The 19855-nt window shown below is 44.6% G+C and overlaps 1 protein-coding gene across 1 annotated transcript; it reads left to right on the forward strand.

The window, feature by feature from the left end:
• Positions 1 to 869: 869 nt before the first annotated feature.
• On the forward strand, positions 870 to 3835 carry RAP2C (RAP2C, member of RAS oncogene family). The gene is made up of 2 exons (XM_074962753.1): positions 870 to 1158; positions 3515 to 3835. The coding sequence occupies exons 1-2, from the start codon at positions 886 to 888 to the stop codon at positions 3791 to 3793; spliced, it is 552 nt and encodes a 183-aa protein (XP_074818854.1). The 5' UTR covers positions 870 to 885; the 3' UTR covers positions 3794 to 3835.
• The last annotated feature ends 16020 nt before the right edge of the window (positions 3836 to 19855 follow it).

Raw genomic sequence — 19855 nt, forward strand, 5'->3', positions numbered from 1 at the left:
GCGGGGCGGTGTCACCGCGTTCACGGTCCCCCCCTCGGGCGGGGTGGGGGCGGGGCGGTGTCACCGCGTTCACGGTCCCCCCCCTCGGGCGGGGTGGGGGCGGGGCGGTGTCGCCGCGTTCAGGGTCCCCCCCTCGGGCGGGGTGGGGGCGGAGCGGTGTCACCGCGTTCACGGTCCCCCCCCTCGGGCGGGGTGGGGGCGGGGCGGTGTCGCCGCGTTCAGGGTCCCCCCCTCGGGCGGGGTGGGGGCGGGGCGGTGTCACCGCGTTCACGGTCCCCCCCCTCGGGCGGGGTGGGGGCGGGGCGGTGTCGCCGCGTTCAGGGTCCCCCCCTCGGGCGGGGTGGGGGCGGGGCGGTGTCACCGCGTTCACGGTCCCCCCCCTCGGGCGGGGTGGGGGCGGGGCGGTGTCGCCGCGTTCAGGGTCCCCCCCTCGGGCGGGGTGGGGGCGGGGCGGTGTCACCGCGTTCAAGGTCCCCCCCTCGGGCGGGGTGGGGGCGGGGCGGTGTCGCCGCGTTCAGGGTCCCCCGCCCCCCGGCCGGGTCTCTCAGCCCGGAACCGCGGCGCCGGGGCTCCCCTGTGCGGAAGTGCGCGGGGGCGGCCCTCGCTCGCGCAGCCCGCCGGTGCCGCGCTGAAACCCTTCCGGGCGGCCCCAGGCCGGGCCGTGGAGTGAGGCCGGGGGGCGCGGGCCGGGCCAGGCCAGCCGCCAACGACTTTCTCCCCCCCCCCCCGCCCCCCAGCGCCCCGCGCCGGGCCTAGCCGCGGCCTGAGGCCTCCGGGCCGGGGTAGCAGCAGCAGCAGCCGCCGCCGCGGGGCGATGCGCTCCCCGGCCGCCCAGTGACCGCCCGCCCCGCCCCGCCCCGCCGGGGCGCCCGGCCCGCCGGCCCCATGAGGGAGTACAAGGTGGTGGTGCTGGGCAGCGGCGGCGTGGGCAAGTCCGCCCTGACCGTGCAGTTCGTCACGGGCACCTTCATCGAGAAGTACGACCCCACCATCGAGGACTTCTACCGCAAGGAGATCGAGGTGGACTCGTCCCCCTCCGTGCTGGAGATCCTGGACACCGCCGGCACCGAGCAGTTCGCCTCCATGCGGGACCTCTACATCAAGAACGGCCAGGGCTTCATCCTGGTCTACAGCCTGGTCAACCAGCAGAGCTTCCAGGTAACCGGCCCCGGCCCCGGCCCCCCCGCCTCGGCCCTCGCTCGGGTCTCGAGTCCAGCGCGGCCCCCGGCGGGGAAGGCGGCCAGACGGGGTCAGGCCGAAGGTCCCCCGAGCCCGGCGGCCTGCCCGCCCGCCGGGGCCGGTGCCAGGGGCCCCAGAAGGCGTGAACAGAACAAGGGGTCCGTGCCCTGTCGCCCATCCCCCGCCTTGTGTTATTCCTGTCAAAAGCAGGTTGGGGGGGGGGGGGTTACCTTTCTGCTGTCGGTATAAACGAGGAAAACTACCGAGCACTAGCAGGAAGCTACAATACTCGGGTTGCAAAACTATTCCCCTTGGATTCTGGTAAATAAAGCACTTGTCTTCAGTCATCTTTAAAAATAAATGTCTGTAAATCCCGAATTTGGGGTTAGATTTGACCTGTTGCGTGCTTTTAAACACTGCTCTTTGAAAAGCAATATTTTGCCGGTTACTCTCATACGGGCGGGTGGGTTGCCTGTTTTCTGAACTGAACTTGCTACCTTATAACTTGTGAATCTTGCTAATAAACCCTGATACTTTTTTTCTCTATATATAACAAGCTGCCATCGAGTGTAAGCTTAATGCTCACACTGCGTGGGTGGTGTGTTCATGAGAACGACAGGTCACATGTGAAAATGAAATTCAACCCACAAACTTGCATTGCAAAAACTGACAAGAAGCAAAAAAGTCCCTCAACCTGTAACTGGCCTAAACTGCCTCTGGTAATAAGCAGCTTGTATCTGTGGGAAATGACTGGACTTGGCAACAGGGATTTGGAACTTGTTTGTTGGCTTGAATTAGGTTGCTTCTGCTGGGTGTAGTCCAGCTGCTTGGCAAAACCTTTTACACCCCCCCTAAGGCAGAATGTTTCTGTTGAAGGCTGAACATTATCTTAGATGAGGGTACCTACCTAGATAAATTGTATCCAAGTTAGAGATTTTTTTCCCTTGCAAAGGAACTACAATCCTCATGCTGGGGTGTTTCTCTCCTGCCTATTATCAGCTCTCATCTAGGAATTGGGAGGTTTTCCCTCAAGAATTGAGGCATGTAGTTAAGAAAAAAAATCTAAGAGTGGATTAATATATTCCACTTCAGTTGCTTGGTTTTCATTTTTCTTTAGCACATTTAATCAGAACAGCGTGGATGTAAATCTCTCTGTGAAGTTCCATTACCAGTGGCAGCTTCAAGCACTTAATTGTGTCTCTCCTAGAACCCTGCAAGAAATTGTAAACCTTTATTTATTGTAACAAATTAAAATCTTAAATCTGAGGTGATGGAGGAAGTGGATCTAAACTTTCAAGAGTATGGTAAATAAATGTCTCTTCCTTTTTCACTTTTGGGAAGATTATAGGATTATTGGGTTTCACAGAATATTAAAACATGTCTTTATTGTATCTAAATTTGTCATTTAGGCATAACCAAGTGTGTTCACAGTGAACACTTTTAAGCATGCTGCTAATATGTGGGAGAAGATAGTGAGTTAAAAATTTAATTAACTTTCATAGGCAGTAGGCTGGCCACAAGTTTCCCATCTGTGTAAGTGATCACTTAACGTAGATGCGTAATGTAGACTTCAGTTTCGGTCATGAGTTTAAAGGCGAACTTCTCTTTTTGTAGAAAATCCTGCTGAGGACCAGAAAATTAGTTCAGTTCCAAACTTTAAGTTAATTTATACAAAATCTGCCTTTATTTTAACTAGAGCTGGGCAAGAAAAATGGTCACCCAGCCTATGAAAATGTTTGAGATTTCAGTTTTTCTGGTTCTTTGTCAGAATGTAACTGAGACCTTTTGAAACTTTGCACAGAAAATTACCCCATCCTAGGGAGTTCACCTGGGATGGTGATTGCCATAACCACCAGGCTATTCTCAGTGTGGCTGGAAATTCCTTCCTAGACCTAAGAAACCTTCTCAACAAGTTCTGGTTTTGACAAATCAGCATTTTCCAATGGGAAACTGTTTTGTCAATTCCTGACCAGCTCCAATCCTAACCAAAAGGTTTTCTGGGAAATGAGAGGTAATTTTACATTGCAGCAGTGCACTTTCTAAACACACAGGAAGTGCCATGTGCCCTGAAGAATGTGCATTACAGATGGAGGATAAATTTCTGAATTTTAGACACACCCTAGTCTAAATCCAAGGTATCCATTTAGGAATTTTTAATAAGCTGTTATGTTTGTTTTTAGTTAGACATAAGATCTATGGGCTTGTTAAAACACTTGTTTTTACAGTGAGCTATTTCCTGGAACCAGTGTTAACTTTTACAGCAATCATTTGTGATTACTATTTTAAAATATGATTAGTACTAAAAGTGTATTAACCAGTTGGATTGTTTAATCAGGACATCAAGCCAATGAGGGACCAGATTGTCCGAGTGAAGAGATATGAAAAAGTTCCTCTAATCCTAGTGGGGAATAAAGTGGATCTGGAATCTGAGAGGGAGGTCTTATCTGCAGAAGGCAGAGCTTTGGCTCAGGAGTGGGGCTGTCCATTCATGGAAACGTCGGCCAAGAGTAAAACCATGGTGGATGAACTGTTTGCCGAGATCGTCAGGCAAATGAACTATGCGTCCCTGCCTGAAAAACAAGATCAGTGTTGTACAACTTGCATCGTCCAGTGAGAAAAAATAAAGAAAAACCTCAATCATGGCCATACAGAGCAGGTGGGTTGAACGCTCATATTTAATTGAGGTGGTTAACTGTTGTGTTTAAATGAGCAGATTAAGCTGTCACAAGCACTCTAAAATTAGTTGGTCTAACCTTGAAATGTCTTGCAGCCTCTACTGAGAGAAAGTGTGTGGCCCCAGCAGCACATGAGTACTTAATGTATTAGAAATAGGCACCTTTATGTGAAATAACCTCTGTATGTTACATCAGTATGCTTAACCAGGGGTTACTGCCTCTATCTGAAATATCCTGTGTATTAATACTAGTTAGGCACTTACAACATAAAAGGAGGCCTGAATTCCTGTGCACCAATTCACTGGATGACGACTACCAATACTGTATTGGTGACATCTTTATCTCTAGTGATCTATGGTGATAGTTGCAGTGCGATTCTGACTTCATTAGGTGCAAATGACCTCTCAAAAGTCACCTGCAAATATAATTATCCAAATGAATTGCCGCTAGTCAAATAGACTTTAACTATGTGCTGAGTCCCCCACTAACCAGACTTATGGGGCACTCAGTATATGAACTCACATTCTCTTAACAAAGCTCCCACAATGTCCATCCCAGCTGCCCAACTCAGCTTTCCACTTTAATGGTATGTCTGTCACAGCTGCCAAGACTTCCTGCTTAAGCATTGGCTTATGGGAGTGCTCGTAATTTCCATTTTATTGCTGACTTCTGTAAGCTGGCTTCACTGGTGATGGTTGCTGAGATGTCCTGTGAAAGTAGCCTCTGGCTGTCAATGTATGTTTCAGGACCTGAAAAAGAAATGGTGAGGTTAATTTAGTCTGGTCAGAGAAAACATTCAGAATTCATTAATTTGGTCAACTCCATGTACAGGCCACTCCAGCACACCTCTCTTTGTACAAATATTCTTTTCTAATAAAGAACGGGGAGATATAGTAATGTTGGTTTCCAAATAAATGGCTCTGAAGTCAGGTGGTTGTAATGATTTGTAATTTTTATTTTCAAAAATAGTTGAATTGTAGTTGAAAGTAATGACAGTATTTTAAATTTAAGAATATATGTGGGAGTCTTGCATTCTAGCTGAACAAAACTGAAAAGATGGAATTGTGTGGAGGGGTTTCTCCTTGCTGGCTGGCTGGCTGCCTGCCACCTCAGAAGTGGCTGCATTTCAGCAGTCAGAACATCACACTTGATTTGTCGTCACTGGGATTGTGCATTCTTCAGTCTGTCAGTGCACTTCCTCAGAGCCCCAAGAGAGAGAATTCCAGTCTGCAGGGCTGCCTATTTCGAATGGAGGCAGAATTCTGTCCTCTTTCAGAGCTCTGCTTGTCTGTGGAAGCAGAAGTGCTTGAAACTCCTCCCTCCACTCCAGTGACTCTGTGCACAGGTGTGGTTGGAAGAGTGCAGTGAGTTCAATAGGGCCTTTATCTTTCCGCTTCTCCCCACCCCCTTCCTTCCATTTCCCCCTCTGCAGGGGTAAAAGCTCTCTTGCAAGACTATGGTTGGCCTTCAGTGACCACAGCTCACAGTCTCCCTCTCTAGCACTGCTGCCTGTATATATAGAGGCAGGTAACAGTATTATAAGGAGTACCTCTGCTTTCCTCATGGCAGCTGTAACTCGGCAACCTTGGAGGAAAGGGGTGAGGACATAATCCCTGTGAAAGTTGTCTTAGCCAAAGACTCTCTTTTGTAGGAGAATGACAGGTGGGGAAGAATAGGATAATATTGTACTTGAAGTTGTGGGTTGTCTGACCACCTCAACATCAAGAGTATGGGCACAGGGAACTCTCCATTAATATCCATTACATGTATAAAGCACCTTGTGAGTGTGAAATGTCATGTCTGTCTTAAGTACCTATATGGCCCCCACTACTTAGTATCACCATCTTTAATGTACTTCTATCCTCACAGCACTCCTGTGAGGTGGGGAAGCTTCACTGTCCCCGTTTCACAGATGAGCAACTGAGGCACAGAGAGACTGACTTGCTCACAGTTACATGGGAAGTGTGGTGGAGCAGAAAATTGAACCCAGGTGCCAGGTTAGTACCCTGAGCACTGGGCTGATAGAGCAGAACTGCTCTGACTAGAGAAACTACAGATTGCTGCCTTTGATTTTGACTCAAAATGCTGCTGGGTTAGTCTCACTTTGAGTAAAACAAAGCCAGATGGTTCAGCTAGTCTTGTGACTACTTCCCATGTGAGTTCCAGGCAATTAACCCTCAGATATAGTGGCCAGTATGACATTATTGGCTTTACCTTGCGTGTTGAAGCTACATGCATTTCTGACTTGCCACACCAGAACATGCCAATGGCCCATCTAGGCCAGCACAGATGCTTTAGGGGATTGTTCATGAAACTTCATAGTGGATGCTTAGAGAATCTTCCTAATCTCATTAATCAGTTGTTGGCTTGTGTCCTAAAACATCAGGATCTCTTGTTTAAAAAAAACCCACAAAACTACAGCTAATGAGAACATCCACAGTCTTTAGTATATAAATGTCTTCCTTTGAATCCTACTAAGTTCTTGGCCTTGATACCTAGAGGCAATGAATTCTGCTGGCTAATCTTGCTCCATTTCATATCTCTAAACGTTCCGATGAAGTGAGCTGTAGCTCACGAAAGCTTATGCTCAAATAAATTGGTTAGTCTCTAAGGTGCCACAAGTACTCCTTTTCTTTTTGCGAATACAGACTAACACGGCTGCTACTCTGAAACCCAATGTTCAGTCTCTCTCCTCATATGGAAGCCTTTCTGTGCCTCTTAATTCTTTGTATCCTCCATTTCCAGATCCCTTCTAAATTCTGGCCTCTCTCTCTCCTGAGGTAGGGCGACCAGATCTAAACACCATATTGAAGGTGAATTTGTACCATTGACTTAAATAATGCCATTATAATATTTTCTGTTGCAGGAGTTCCCATGCTTTTTTCAGTCTGAACCACCTCTCCTCTTGATTTTGCCTCAGTTTGCAATTACAACATTTCTCAAGAAGCTATTGGTATTCGTTGTAAGGGGGCAGGTGATAATTGTCCCACACAGCAATCTCTCCAGCTCTCGGAAAGCAAAGTTCTCTTCTTTCCCTATTCTCCCATTGTCTCTTTAATATCCATAGACTCTTCATGTCCCATCCAATCCTCCCTTTGCTCTGGGGCCTTCTTCCCCCTCACCTCCCATCTCCATTCACGGGCTCTTCTTAGGCTCTATGATCTCACCTGTTGCTCAAGCTCTTACCTCCTTTCTGCATCCCTGGCTCCCACCACCTGGCCCTTGTCTCCTTGTCTCCTGGTTCTACTAAAAAGGAAAGCCAGGACTTTCCTTCACAGAAGCCATTCTGATTTGTCCTTTCAGATCATGTTCTTCCCAGATACTTTCTTGAATTATTGTTTCAACCAGTGCATATGGCACTGAAGGTGACATTTATTGGTCTCCAGTTTCCTAATATTCCATTGCACCCAGCCTTAGGAAGAAGTGGTCCTGTGTTTGCTATCTTTTGCACCCCTCCCTCTAATTTAGCAGCAGATTTTAATGAAATTCCTTTATGCGTTTTTTAGATGAATATCTAGTTTTGATGTGTTGCCACTTAATTTATCAGCTTGTAGCTCTTGCTCTTTTGATTCCTCAGTCTGACGGTCCATCTTTTCTCTGAAACTTCCTCCAAATATGTAACAAATTTATTCAACTACCAAAGATACTGAATGTTATCTGCATAAACCTGCGTATATTATGAATTTGCACAGTACTTTATGGTGAGTGATCTCAGCAGTATTCTTGATCAGTCATCTGCCCCTCCTCATGCCTGGATAACGTGACGCTAATAGGAGCTATGTGCGTACCTAGGTGTGAGGGGGAAAACATCTCATTGGAGTTTAAATTTGCAAGTGTACGCTTTTGTTCTACTCTAGAAAAGTAGCTCTCTGGCCTATGCAGCTTTGTAAAACTGTGAGACTCACCCAGTCTGCCTTTCCCATGCAGATCTTAGAAAATATTAATGGTTATACTTGCTCATTAAATTCCTGTCCAAGTCCCAGACTGGCATTTTATAAATACTGTCTCAGGGCTGATTATTCACTCTAGAGCCCTGTCTGCGCTAGAGCCACTTTCTAAAAATGTGCCACTCGGGCCATCACCGGTTCACCAGCGTCAGGAGCCCTGTTGTAAACGGCGTGTTACTGGCATTCTTAATGTGTCCTGTACTCATGCTCAGAGCAGGTCTAACAGACCCCCTACTAGCAGTCAGCTGGCTGCTGTCAGCCCTTTTATCAGTAGGGTTCTCAGCATTGCTAAAAGTGGTAGAGCGGCACCATTGTTAGCAACAGTAGGGAAACATCTTGAAAACTTCTCTAATGAAGATGGGGTCTGGGTGTACAGCACTTGTCTGATAAATCAAGCTTTCACTTTTTTTAGTCTCTGGGGCCAAAAGAGCTCTGTTCTGAATGTTGGTCGCTTATGTTTTCTTGCAACCTGAGCTGTGAAAGCTTTGAGCAGAGCTCCTAGTTGTCCAGTATCACTTACCCATTACAGAACTCAATCTGATGTGATCTCTGATGTGTTTTCTTTTTTTACAACTGTCAATTGAATTGATAAAGAGGAAACTTGAAAAGTCATGACACCCTATAGAGAAACATAATTCAAAACAGGAAACATTTTTCCATGTTGAAAATTTCCGGAAAACTTCAAATAGTGTTTTCCTGTTGTGTTTATATGATAAATTATGCTCCTACATGTTTCCTGGATCCTTTCAAAGGAAGGCTCAGTCTCTGTAACTGACTGTATTTTAAAGACCTTTTTTTTTTGATACACAAAAATAGAATTCTTGAATCGTAGGACTGGAAGGGACTTCGAGAGGTCATCTAGTCCTGTCCCCTGCATTAACAGCAGGACTAAGTATTGTCTAGACCATCCCTGACAGGTGTTTGTCTAAACTACAAGTCATCAAGGGTGCAAAGACATAGCAGTTAGGTGTTGGGTATTATGGAATTGGTAGCTGCATCTCTTGCATTGACAGAATTATTAAACTTGTTTGTACACGTGACTCAGAATAGCTACACATGCAATCCTGCCTACCAAGAAACAGCCTAATCTTTGATGGTTTAAGAGGTTTTTTTAGTATTGATCAGAGAGTCCTATTATTGAAAATCAGATTGGTTCAACTTCCTGGTTTATGGAAAATCTAACATCACCGTCCATGTTATGATACTGTAAGGCCCTTTCTACTGGGGAAATGAACAAGCTAGTGTTTTCTATCTGGCAGTGTGTACTCCTGGGGGAATTCTGCGCCAAAAAATTAAAAATTCTGTGCACAGTATTTCAAAATTCTGCATATTCTATTTTGTCAAAATAACACAATGTAATCACGTCAGTTTCAATTGTTTTGGTAATTTATTTCAAAATAGCTGTCAGCAAGTGTATCTATAAAAATACAGACCAAAAAAAATTATGGAATTTTTTTTTTTGATAAATAGATTCTTTACTAGGCATATTAATACAGAACTTTGAGTAATTCATTTAAACTACTATACAGAAACGTATTTCCCGCACCCCTCAGAAGCAGTGCAAAGGCTTGCGGGGAGTCAGGAGTAACAGAGGAGCTGAGGGAGAGGGAAGGAGCCTTGGAGTGATCCTGGAGGATTGTTGGGTGTGGGTGGGAGAAGTATGGAACAGTTTCTTTTGGGGAGGAGGAGGGATTGTTAGGAAGGTGGGGAGCCTCTCCCATTCAGTCAGGCACCTCTGCCCCTGTGACCCTGGAGCCCCCCTCCCATTCAGCCCTTGGCTCAATGCTGCCACCCCAGTAGCTCCTGAGCCCATGCCCCACTCTGTCCTCCCACCACTACCTCTTCTGAACCCTGGTCTGTGACCACCACCACCCCCCAGCAGCCCCATGTGCCCCACTCTGCCTCCCAACCTGGCTTCACATGCCGGCTGCTGTGATGAACACAGTTGGCTGGGCAAAAGGTGATACTGTAACTCTTCCTGGGCAAAATGTGTTTTCTACGGGGGCGAAAAAATTCTGCGCTGGACATGAATTTTGCATGTGTGCCATGGCACAGAATTTCCCCAGGAGTAAGTGTTTACCTAGAACACAACTGCTTCATATTTTCTTGGCATGTTTTGGGTTGAATCCAGTGTATGTCACCAATATAGAGAATAATTCAAATTCTTCAGTTATTCCTTTACCGCTTCATAAGGTGCTACAGAAGTGCACAGTATAGAAACCTAGGTAACGCCTGCTAGCCTGCCTTCCATTATCAACAGCGCTCATTTGAAAAAAACAAAACAAAAAAAAAAAACAGGAACTCTTTTTTCACCAAAGCTTCTGTGGAAAAATTGGTCCTTTTGGTCAAAATATTACAAAATTTCCAACAGCTTTTCGTTAACATGTTTACTAAAGCTAACTTGATTTAAACGTGTAAATCTGAATATGGCCTTTATTCACTCTTTTTTTTTTTTTTTTTTTTTGGTCTAAATTGCAGATAAAACTCAGAGGAAACTTGCACAGATGCTGCTTTGGAGAACTCTTTCAGCCCAGGTTGCAGAGCTGAGCCTTGGTAAACCTGTCTCTATTACAGCACATTGCCATACATCTAAGTGCATAAGGTCAGTGGCCTTCAAGATCCACAGACCTTAAACAGGAATGCTTAGCATGTTTACCATAAGTTAAAATCTGTTCTTTATCTTCCTTTTCTAGCTTTCTAAGTTCATATTAATGGCTAATATGCAAAAATTCATTTTTAATATTTTAATTGATTTCTTTAATCAATTTCTGAACTTGTATTTATTAAATACTTAAACTCAGTATTACCTACTCAATGCCTTTTTAAAAAGAGTTAATGGAGAATAAATTGAGCCTTAAACAAGTGGTTACTTCTGTATATTACCTCGCATCAGTGCTTAATTCTATTTGCAAAGTTTTCTCCTACAATGTAGTTGGTCAATACTTTGAGACTTTTATGTTTACGTGTGACAGTGTCATGAAAAGATACTGAAGACACCTCTTATGCTGTATGGATGTAATATCCCTTTTCTCAGTCATATGGAGTTTGTGATCGTGTATTTGTAATAGGGATTATTTGAAATGGGCTATCAAGCATCCAGCTAATGTGTTCTTACTTCACAATACTGTGGGTTTTCAGACTTTTTATTAATGGTAATTGCAGTGTTGAAATGAAGTAGTATGTTTTTCCATTCTGTTAAGTTTCTAAATTTGCTAGTTTCTGATCTGCTTCAGTATGCTTTTGAAAAGGGATAATGTATCCTCCAAACTGGGCTGTATGCCTAACCAGAATTAGCTCAAGTTTACCCAGCACATTAAGTGACATCTAGTGGACCTCTGCACTTGTAAATCTAATGCAAATAAAATGATCTTACATTTTATAATTCCTAATTGTCTTTCTGAATAATATTTTAAAGCAATATTTGTTAACGTTTTTCTTGCACTGTCACAAATAGCTTTTTAGTTGTTTTTTTTCCCCCCCGTAAACAAGTTAGCGTTAGAGACAAAGTTGGTGTAACAAGGGGAAAAGCACCAGGTGTCAGTGATACTAACTGCAAGTGTGCTTCAAACAGCCGTTGCCTTCCGTGTTGTTTACCTGATCAACATTTTGTCTGAATACTTGAAAATTTTAACAATAACACAGGTAGTAAAGCAGAATGAAAATGTATAAAGAGCAGATGAAATCTTTGTTCAGTTTTATTAACAATTATTGCATACATGAGAGCTTTTTCTAGTGGTGGTTTAAAATGTGTAATTTGTTTTGCAGAAGTTTAATTACTGCAGCTCACCTACTGCACCAAAGTTCTAGGTTTTTAGGAGCCCAGCTTTAGTCATTTGAACACGCTTCTGATAAATATAACTATACATTTTCCCTGTAATACCTAAATAACTTTGACAAGGAAAGCTCCAGTAAAAGCAGTGATGGATATGCGAGGTGAAGCGATTTAAAATTCACTAAATGATGATGGCATTCAAACAAAACTGCAAATGAAGTCACCAGTATAGTATTTCCACTTTCATGCAGTTTATTGGGTTAATAGAACACAGGATCTTAAGATTTACAGTATTTAGCAGAAATTAAGATTTTATTGACTCTGTTCGTAGTGTTGAATTTTAATTTCGATGAGAATAAATTCTCTAAGGTTTCTGCTTGGATATCAGAACACCTAACTTTGCTGTGTGGTTACTTAAAACACTTTTCCCTGTTTGTACAAACTTTTATAAACAGGCCGAGGCTAATATTTAGGTTTGCACTTTAATACCAGAATTAAACCAAACCCTGTATTCAAAGTAGATTTAAGTGGTGATTGTTGGTCTTTTAGTAGATATACCAAGTAATAGGAAATAAACATAAATAGTTACGATCTTAGTTTTCCATTGTCTAAGGGGAGAAAAGTTGGGTTGATATCAGTTGGTGGTTCTTTCCTATGGGTAGTTTATCAAACAAAAGTATTCATTTCATTGACCTCAGCAAAAAAAAACTTGACTTGAACTAGCTTAGAGTGATAAGGATGAGAAAATGAGATAAAGATGGTTTCTTCAGCACACTTTGAAAAAAGGGACCAAAAGTTATTTTAGGCTTCCTCAATAGATTGCATGTGAAGTTGCTTATTAGAATAAGAAGCTAATAATAAATGCAATATATGTATTGTCTCTACTATGGCATCTGTTTAGGAGTTGTTCAAATCACTGCAGTAGGGCTCTACAAAGAAAATGTAACCTAACATCATATATCTAATGTACTGTATCTTTATCAGTGATAGGTGAAATCTGGAATAACAAGTGCAAAAATTGAACAATTACCTATAATGCTTTGTAAAAAGTTTTTCCGATAGATTTCATTCTTGTCATTTTGTAAGACAACCCTACGGTCCACCTGTTTGTAACTTTTTTAATAAAATAGATATCTGTATTACCAAACTGGGCTCACTGTTTGATTTTACAACTGGCTGTTCTGCAGGGCTGGATTAATGCAGAAGTGTTATTCTCATACTTGGGGTTCAAAATCTGTTCTTTTAGTGGTTTTAAAGTGTACTAACTATAGAGACTGCTCCAGCACCTTTGAATAGTCTGTCTATATTACTGACTGATGGGGTGGCCTAAGGCAAGTGGCTTTGTCTTCCTATCTGCAAAATGTGGGTACATCGGCACCTTACAGGGGCCCAAGTAGATTGCTTGTCTGTAAGTGACTGAAGATGTAAAGCACTATGTATTCCTAGCGAGGAAGACTCTTTTGGCTGACATAGAACTGGGTGGCAGGAGCTGTGGACTCTATTCCCTGTCTTTCACTGACTTACTATGATGGGGGGGGAATATCACTTAAAGGGCCCCTGAAGGGAAGAAATCCTGTAAATGGGTATTACACCATCCTCCCTCGCCCTTGGAAGAGATGGTGTGAGATTAAATGAATTGAAAGCAATTCAAGCTTCTCTGATTTAAAGCATTAAATTAAAGCAAACTTCTGGCGATGTACCATGTGTACACCTTAAGCAGACCTCCCTTAGATAAGGAGCCTAACACAATGTTAATCTTTCCTGATGCTTTGTTTAGTGGACCTGACCAGGTGTATGTCTTATCAGACTAAATCTAACTTGCTTTTTATGGCTCACACACCCTGTGGGCTGTGTAAATATCTCAATGACTGCAAGTGGATTTGTCAAGGTTTTCAATCCATAGGGCCAATGGATGGCCACTGCTGTAGCTGCTGATGGTTACAAACTCTGTAGTAGCATCACCTTAGCCATAGCATTACTGGAGCTCGTCCTCAGGAGCCGAGGGCGTCTTTACAATGTAGCCTCTCCATTCAGAAGCTTGTGTGATTCTCAAGAGGAGGTGGAAGAAGCCCAGCCTCCCCTATTTCACCCCAAAATAGTGAGCACGCATCCCTGGTGAATAGAAGTCTTCTGGCTACTGAGCATCGTAGGGCAACTGTTTACAAGTAGCTAAAAGTTTTGTGATGGCATTGCCTCTGATAACGTTACATCTGTCGCTTTAAATCCAACACAGCTTTTCATCTGAATACATTAAAGCTTTAGGAACCCACAAACGCTTAGCATAGTGGTGGCTTCAACCTCAGTGACTTCTGTAGGCCATTCAAAATCACCCGGGATCCTGACCCTTATCTGCCCTAGGTAATATTGTCCCGTCACCCTGTACTGCTAGAATTTTGTGTGGATAAGACTACAGTACTGTCTACCCTACGTCTCCGGCTGCTCCCTGTTAGTGAGAGGGGAGGGGACGCTGCCCATTCCCTAGGGGGGAGCTGTAGTGAGAGAAATGGAGAGAATTCACTTGAACCGTTCAGAACAATAAAGTCCCTTTTATTGCATGGAGACCTGGCATAAACTGCACTGGAGAGAGAGCAAGCAGAACCACTGGTACATTTATTTACAGTGGTGCTCTCAGATGTTTATCGGTGACTAGCTTTTAGAATTAAATTCACCTCCCCAGAGGTGCACATCTTGGCTAATCCAGGCACACATTGCGTACCTCAGCAGTGCCTTCGTGGACAAGGGGAACAAAAATGGGCTATTCTGAAATGTAACAAATCAGTGTGTCTTATGCTACAGCTGCATTTGTTACAGGGAAGAAGTATGTCACTCTGTAGGCAGTGATGTTTCTAGTTTCTTGTAACACTTTCTGCAGTCTCTTCTGACTAACAAACAAGCAGCTTTTTTACTCTTGGTGGCTGCTTCCTGTCTTGTCTTATCAGATTGAAACTCAGCGTGGGTAAACTGGTGGATGACACCAAACAGGAGGGGTAGCAAATGGATTGAACCAAAGGGGCGAGGAGAGATGGGAGTAGGCAGGGCTGCAGGCCATCAGGGGAAGCTAGGTATTAGTAAGTATAAAGGCCAACACGCACCAAGGGTATTTCTTCACTCCAATCTGACTCTGACTCTTCCTTGGGTGCTGCCATGAATAGCCCCCTCCCTCCACATCGATGCACAAAACTGTCTCACTGGCATTTGGTGGGGCTTTAAACCCAGGCTAGCTTGCCGGCTAGGGGTATAGGCCAGAGCTGGTAACTCACTCAGCTTGCAGCGAGGATGCAGGCTGAGCGCTGAGAGTCCTCCCATGCCTTCCCACAATTCTACTCTGTGCACAGTAGGGCAGACAAGTTCTCTCAATTCACTGGGAAAGCACCAGAGTGGCTCAGTTTACAGCAGTACAAAGAACCACAGGATATGTTCCCAGACGTCCTAGCGATGCGTGAGCGAGTGAGTGCAGCTCCCGCGAGCTGAGGGCACAGGAAGTTGGGCAGGGCTTTTCAGTGTGGCTGTAAACACCACAGTGACATAGCTCAGAAGGAAGTTGACAAGAGATCGTAAATGGGTGATGTGTAACTCACCAGCGACAGCTGTGTTTAAAGCAAGTGTGCTGTTACCTCTTCCCTACTAGTTTCTAAGGTAGCTAAACTTTAAAGCCCTAACTAAACAAAGTAGTGTACAGGGTCTCTCATACAGATTGGATAAAATGATAGCTGTGGTTTAAAACCTTGAGGGCTCTTATTGATTTATTCATGGTCACATTACCACTGCTCAAAAGCCAAAATTGCCATTGTAGACTTTCTATTCAGCACTAGCAGAAGAGTGGCTCACACAAGCTTAACGGCAGGAGTCTCCTGTAGGAGGAGACTTGACTATTGCTGTACCAAAGCCCCGATTGTGGAATTCACTCCCAGTGCTGAAGCAGAGCCTGACTGAAGTGAGGGGAGCTCTGTAGCACAGAGAGCTCCCCACGCAGGATTGGGCCTTTGTGGCGATCCCGAATGCAGCACCCCTCGGCAAATACAGAAGTAACTATTAAAAACCGCCCCTGAAGGAATATAACAGTTACATGAGACGTGGAGAGCGGTGTGCTAAGTGTGAAGGAATCGGGTATAGATGTGCACCTTGGAAAACTATTTGTTGGTTATACGAGGGGAATCTTTATGGCTTCCTTTGCTACTTTGATAAATACTGAAGGACTGGGACTTATTTCTGGTAAGGGAAGATTTAATGTCAGAAGACAAATGTATCCAATGTAAAGGGGAGTTGGGAGAGAATTGATAGGTCAGCAGGGACTATCTGTGCTGAGTTTTGGGGGATTACTGAAACAGGGCTTGTCAGAAGCGGTTTTTTTATGTGTCTGTTATTGTGGAATTGTTGCTGATTCACGTCTTGGCTGCATCCCTTGTTCCTGTAGCTTTATATTTGCATTTGAGAGCCAAGTAGGCAATAAAGCAAGAAGTGGACTGCTGGGGCTGTTCTAGGAAGGAGAGCTAGCCCTTTATACTAACTGAGAGGAAACTCATTAGCAGCATCTTAAAAGGGTTGTGATCAGAAAAAAGTGTGTATTAAAAAAAGTGGCACCTTACAGATAGGAGCCTGCTGTAGTGACAAAAGGGTGGGTGTCTCGTTCTTCACACCACACAAATAATGTAAAGAAACCACCTGGACACAGCCAGGTCCATATAAATGCGTATACCAAGCACAACCAAACAAGCCAGGCCTAGCTACATACACATTGCTGCTCTGGCTGATTTCTGGCAGCCTCTAACACAGAGAGTAAGTAGAATGAGTGCCCCTAGAGGGCTCACAATAGGCCTTCCTATCCTGTTCCTATACACTGCACAAGAGTAAGTTCATACTGATTTATTTTTGAATTCCAGTTAGCACTGCCCTGCCCATGGAGCTGGGGGAGAGTTCTGACCCGCTCAGGATTGCCTACCAACTTCCATCTCAGAGGCAACATTCTGCCTGCAGTTCCAGCTTCAGCTCCATTGATGGCAGCACTGAGCTGGTAAAATCTTTACTGGGGGGGTTTGAGGATGCTGTTGCCAGAACGCCTTCATCCTGAGTTTCTTATGCAAGGTGGTGGCTAAGGGGAAGGGGAGGAAAAAAAGGGTCTTTTTACATGAAAATGGAGTCAATTTGGCATGAAGCCAAGGAGAGAGCGCTTTCAACCCCTATGGTGTTCTCCTTCAGTGTTCCCTTTCAGAGCAGGACTTCACTTCAAATTCCTTCATGAAGACGAGAGCTAGCGATGGCACTGGGTTAATGGCGGAGAAGAAATGATAGTGTCTGACGATGTGCTGCAGAAACACAAAGCAATATTAATTTTCAGACTGTTGTTGCTATTTATTGTCGCCTCTTGGGGGCAGGGCAGAATCTAAGTTAACTAAAATACTTGTTAAGAGCAGTGACCATCGAAAATGGCACATACATTTTTCTATATCTCCCGTCAGCGTAGTATCAAAGGACAAGAAGAGCTCCTTCATCCAAGAGCCTGAATTAAATTTTGGAGCGTATCCTCTCAAACCTCCCAATTATTCATGTCTTACTGCCCCCTCTGCCTGAAGAGGGGGAAAGCTCAGTGCTCCCTCTTTAAGCATGTGAGACTTTGATTACCTTGTACGAGGACCAGTCTGAGGACTGCACTGGGTTTCCTACCCCACAGAGAGACCAGTTTTCCTATGGAACAGGATGTCGATCCGGGGTCTCTTTGCTCCAGCCCTTCACCCCAGAAGGAATGACTTTGCCCCGGCCTTAGGTTTCCTTTGAGCTCTACACTGGGACTTGACAGAGTGACGGATGGCCTGAAATATGACAGACTTTTTCTCTTTAGCAAAACACTGTGGCCAGAGGGGTCTGATCCGCCATATCACAGGCATACAAAGCAGCAGGATTTCCTTGCCTCGCTGCCACTGGGGCTCACTCAACCAGAGCTGTTCATCCTGAGCCAAGGGGGAAGCCACATCTGTCATGAAAATGTGCAAGGCAGCTCCTTAGGAAGCCGTCCTTTCCTTTGGGGTTCCCTCCATTCACCAAGCACGATAGACTCGATGTGGTGGCTTCCTCAGAATCAGCCTTTGGCCTTAGGATCCATAATGCGGATGTTCAGAAAAGGTTTCCCTATCGCTTCCTTAATCCCCTTTCATTAAATGATCACTGCTGATTATAGTCCAGGCATCTCTGTTGCTGGCAGTGCATGGCTAGAAAAGGAGATATTGTTTTACCTGTAAATGGGATTTCTGAGATGCTGATAAAGAACTGTGGGCACCATCCCTGGTGTGCTTTGAAATCTGTATATGTTTCTAACAAGTGTCTGGCTTGTTTTTGCCTTGGGACAAAATAGTGGATGTTTCCATGCCTGATTCACAGTGGATCCTGGAGAGGAAATCAGTCCTACATCTTTGACAAGTCAGCCTTCCTGCCAATTCCCATCAGGCTGGAAAGCCTTCGTGTCTATATCGTCTCTGAGCCGCATTGTGGAGTTATCCAGATTACAGGTAGGTTCACAATGTGTCCGCTTTTATTTCTAGTTTAGGGAGATGTGAGTTCAGGACTGTTACCAGGAACCGTAAATACTCAAAACAAAACAAAGGGCGCTCTTACAAGAAACGTATTACTTGAGTTGCAGAACAGACTGGTTGCAACCACACCTCCATGGCTCAAAGTGGCTGGGTGCCAGGAGAAACCCACATGTTTGGGGACATCAAAGCTCCTTTGACCGGACATGGATGAGGAGCTATTTTCTTGTTTTGCTCAATATCTCAACTGGTCTGTTTGAGTGAAATATACACTAGCTTCAGTTCTTCCCTTTTCGCAGTTTTCCTTTGGTAGGTGCAGCACTACCAGGCACTCCATTGGTGGGAAATCACTTTGGATAATAGCAGGAGCCCATGCTATTATTTGGGACCTTGGAAGGAATTCCTATGACCTTCGTGTTTGTTCACAGCAAATGGCATTTATTCTGTGCTCAGTTATATGGCGAATATTAATCCTGGCCTCTCTTCGTCAATGTGCACAATCAGTTTCTGGTAAGTAGATAAAAGCAGACAATACTCAATGCATGCGAGATTGTATTATAACCACACCTTGCAGTGTTCAGACCTACAAACTAAATCAGCCCCTCACTGATTGTTGAGCACAACTTCCACAAGATGGCGCCGTTTTAAAGCAAAAGTCTCATTTCCTCCTAGTGGTTTTGCTGGATGTGTTTTCTCGGAATGTTTCTTGTGTTCTGTACCCGACCATCAGCGTTTTGGGCAGCAAAGTTGCTTTACACTGGAAAAGCAAAAGCCTAATTCTAAGGCAGCTTAGAATAATTTTATGTTTTAGGATTGAGGTTGCATAGCGTGCTCTTCGGTATCCTATCCAGACCAGATCCACTGTGTGCCATTTATAATAGGAATTATCTCCATCCTCTTCAAAAAGGTTTGATCTTCTGGCTATCAGCTCCTTAAGAGCCATGTAATGTCCTCTCTGTGTCAGCAATTCCAGCTGCTATCACTAGGCATCGTGTGCAGGAGTCAAGGACGGTACGTGGCCCCAAAGGATTCCCTGACTTGTTACAACAGCCAAATTATCATGAAAATTAAGCAGCCAACGCACAGAATCCACTTCCCCCATCAGGATGGTGAGAATGAGATTTTACTTGGGTCTCAGAAACAAGTGACCCTGCTGAATTGAATTTCACACGCTGTGTTAGAGTCAAATGAGCGAGTGGAAAGGTCCGTTCTGAATTGACTTGTCATTCGTCTCGTGCTTAAAACAAAGAAACACCTATTTTGCACAGCGCCATGGTCTGAAACTTAAATGGTGGCAGGCTTCTCTTCACGATATCAGATAGCTTATATATCTGTGTATGCGACTCCCAGTCAGGCTCACTCTGCCGGTTTTGTCTGGGAACCAATAGACGGGATCAGGCCCAGTGAAGTCAGTGGGGCTTGCACAGAATTTGTACCCGTGCTTACCTCGCACTGTTGATTGCTGCCTGCTGGTGCCTATGATCATTATCAAGCTGTAGCATCATAGCCATACCATCAGCATCCCACTGCCAGATTGTCAGGCAGTTTTCATCCTGCTTTTTTTGATTTAACAACCAAAATTTTAAAAAAATGTTTAAATGGGACTTTCAGCCAGCTTCCAGACAAACGCTAGCCCTCGTGTATCAAACAATCCCCTTAAACCTGCATTGATTTATGCAAGCATGGCAATAAAGTAAGTTTCATGTGATGAAACAGATAAGTTACGGTGACCTCAGGATGACCAGGTATGATTTCAAACAG

This window comes from Natator depressus, chromosome 9 (assembly GCF_965152275.1).
Source record: "Natator depressus isolate rNatDep1 chromosome 9, rNatDep2.hap1, whole genome shotgun sequence".
Taxonomy (NCBI): Eukaryota; Metazoa; Chordata; order Testudines; family Cheloniidae; genus Natator; species Natator depressus.

Coding starts and splice junctions, on each gene's coding strand:
- RAP2C (XM_074962753.1), top strand. CDS start 886: ATGAGGGAGTACAAGGTGGTGGTGCTGGGCAGCGGCGGCGTGGGCAAG. Junction 1,159..3,514: donor TCAACCAGCAGAGCTTCCAG/GTAACCGGCCCC, acceptor TTGTTTAATCAG/GACATCAAGCCAATGAGGGA.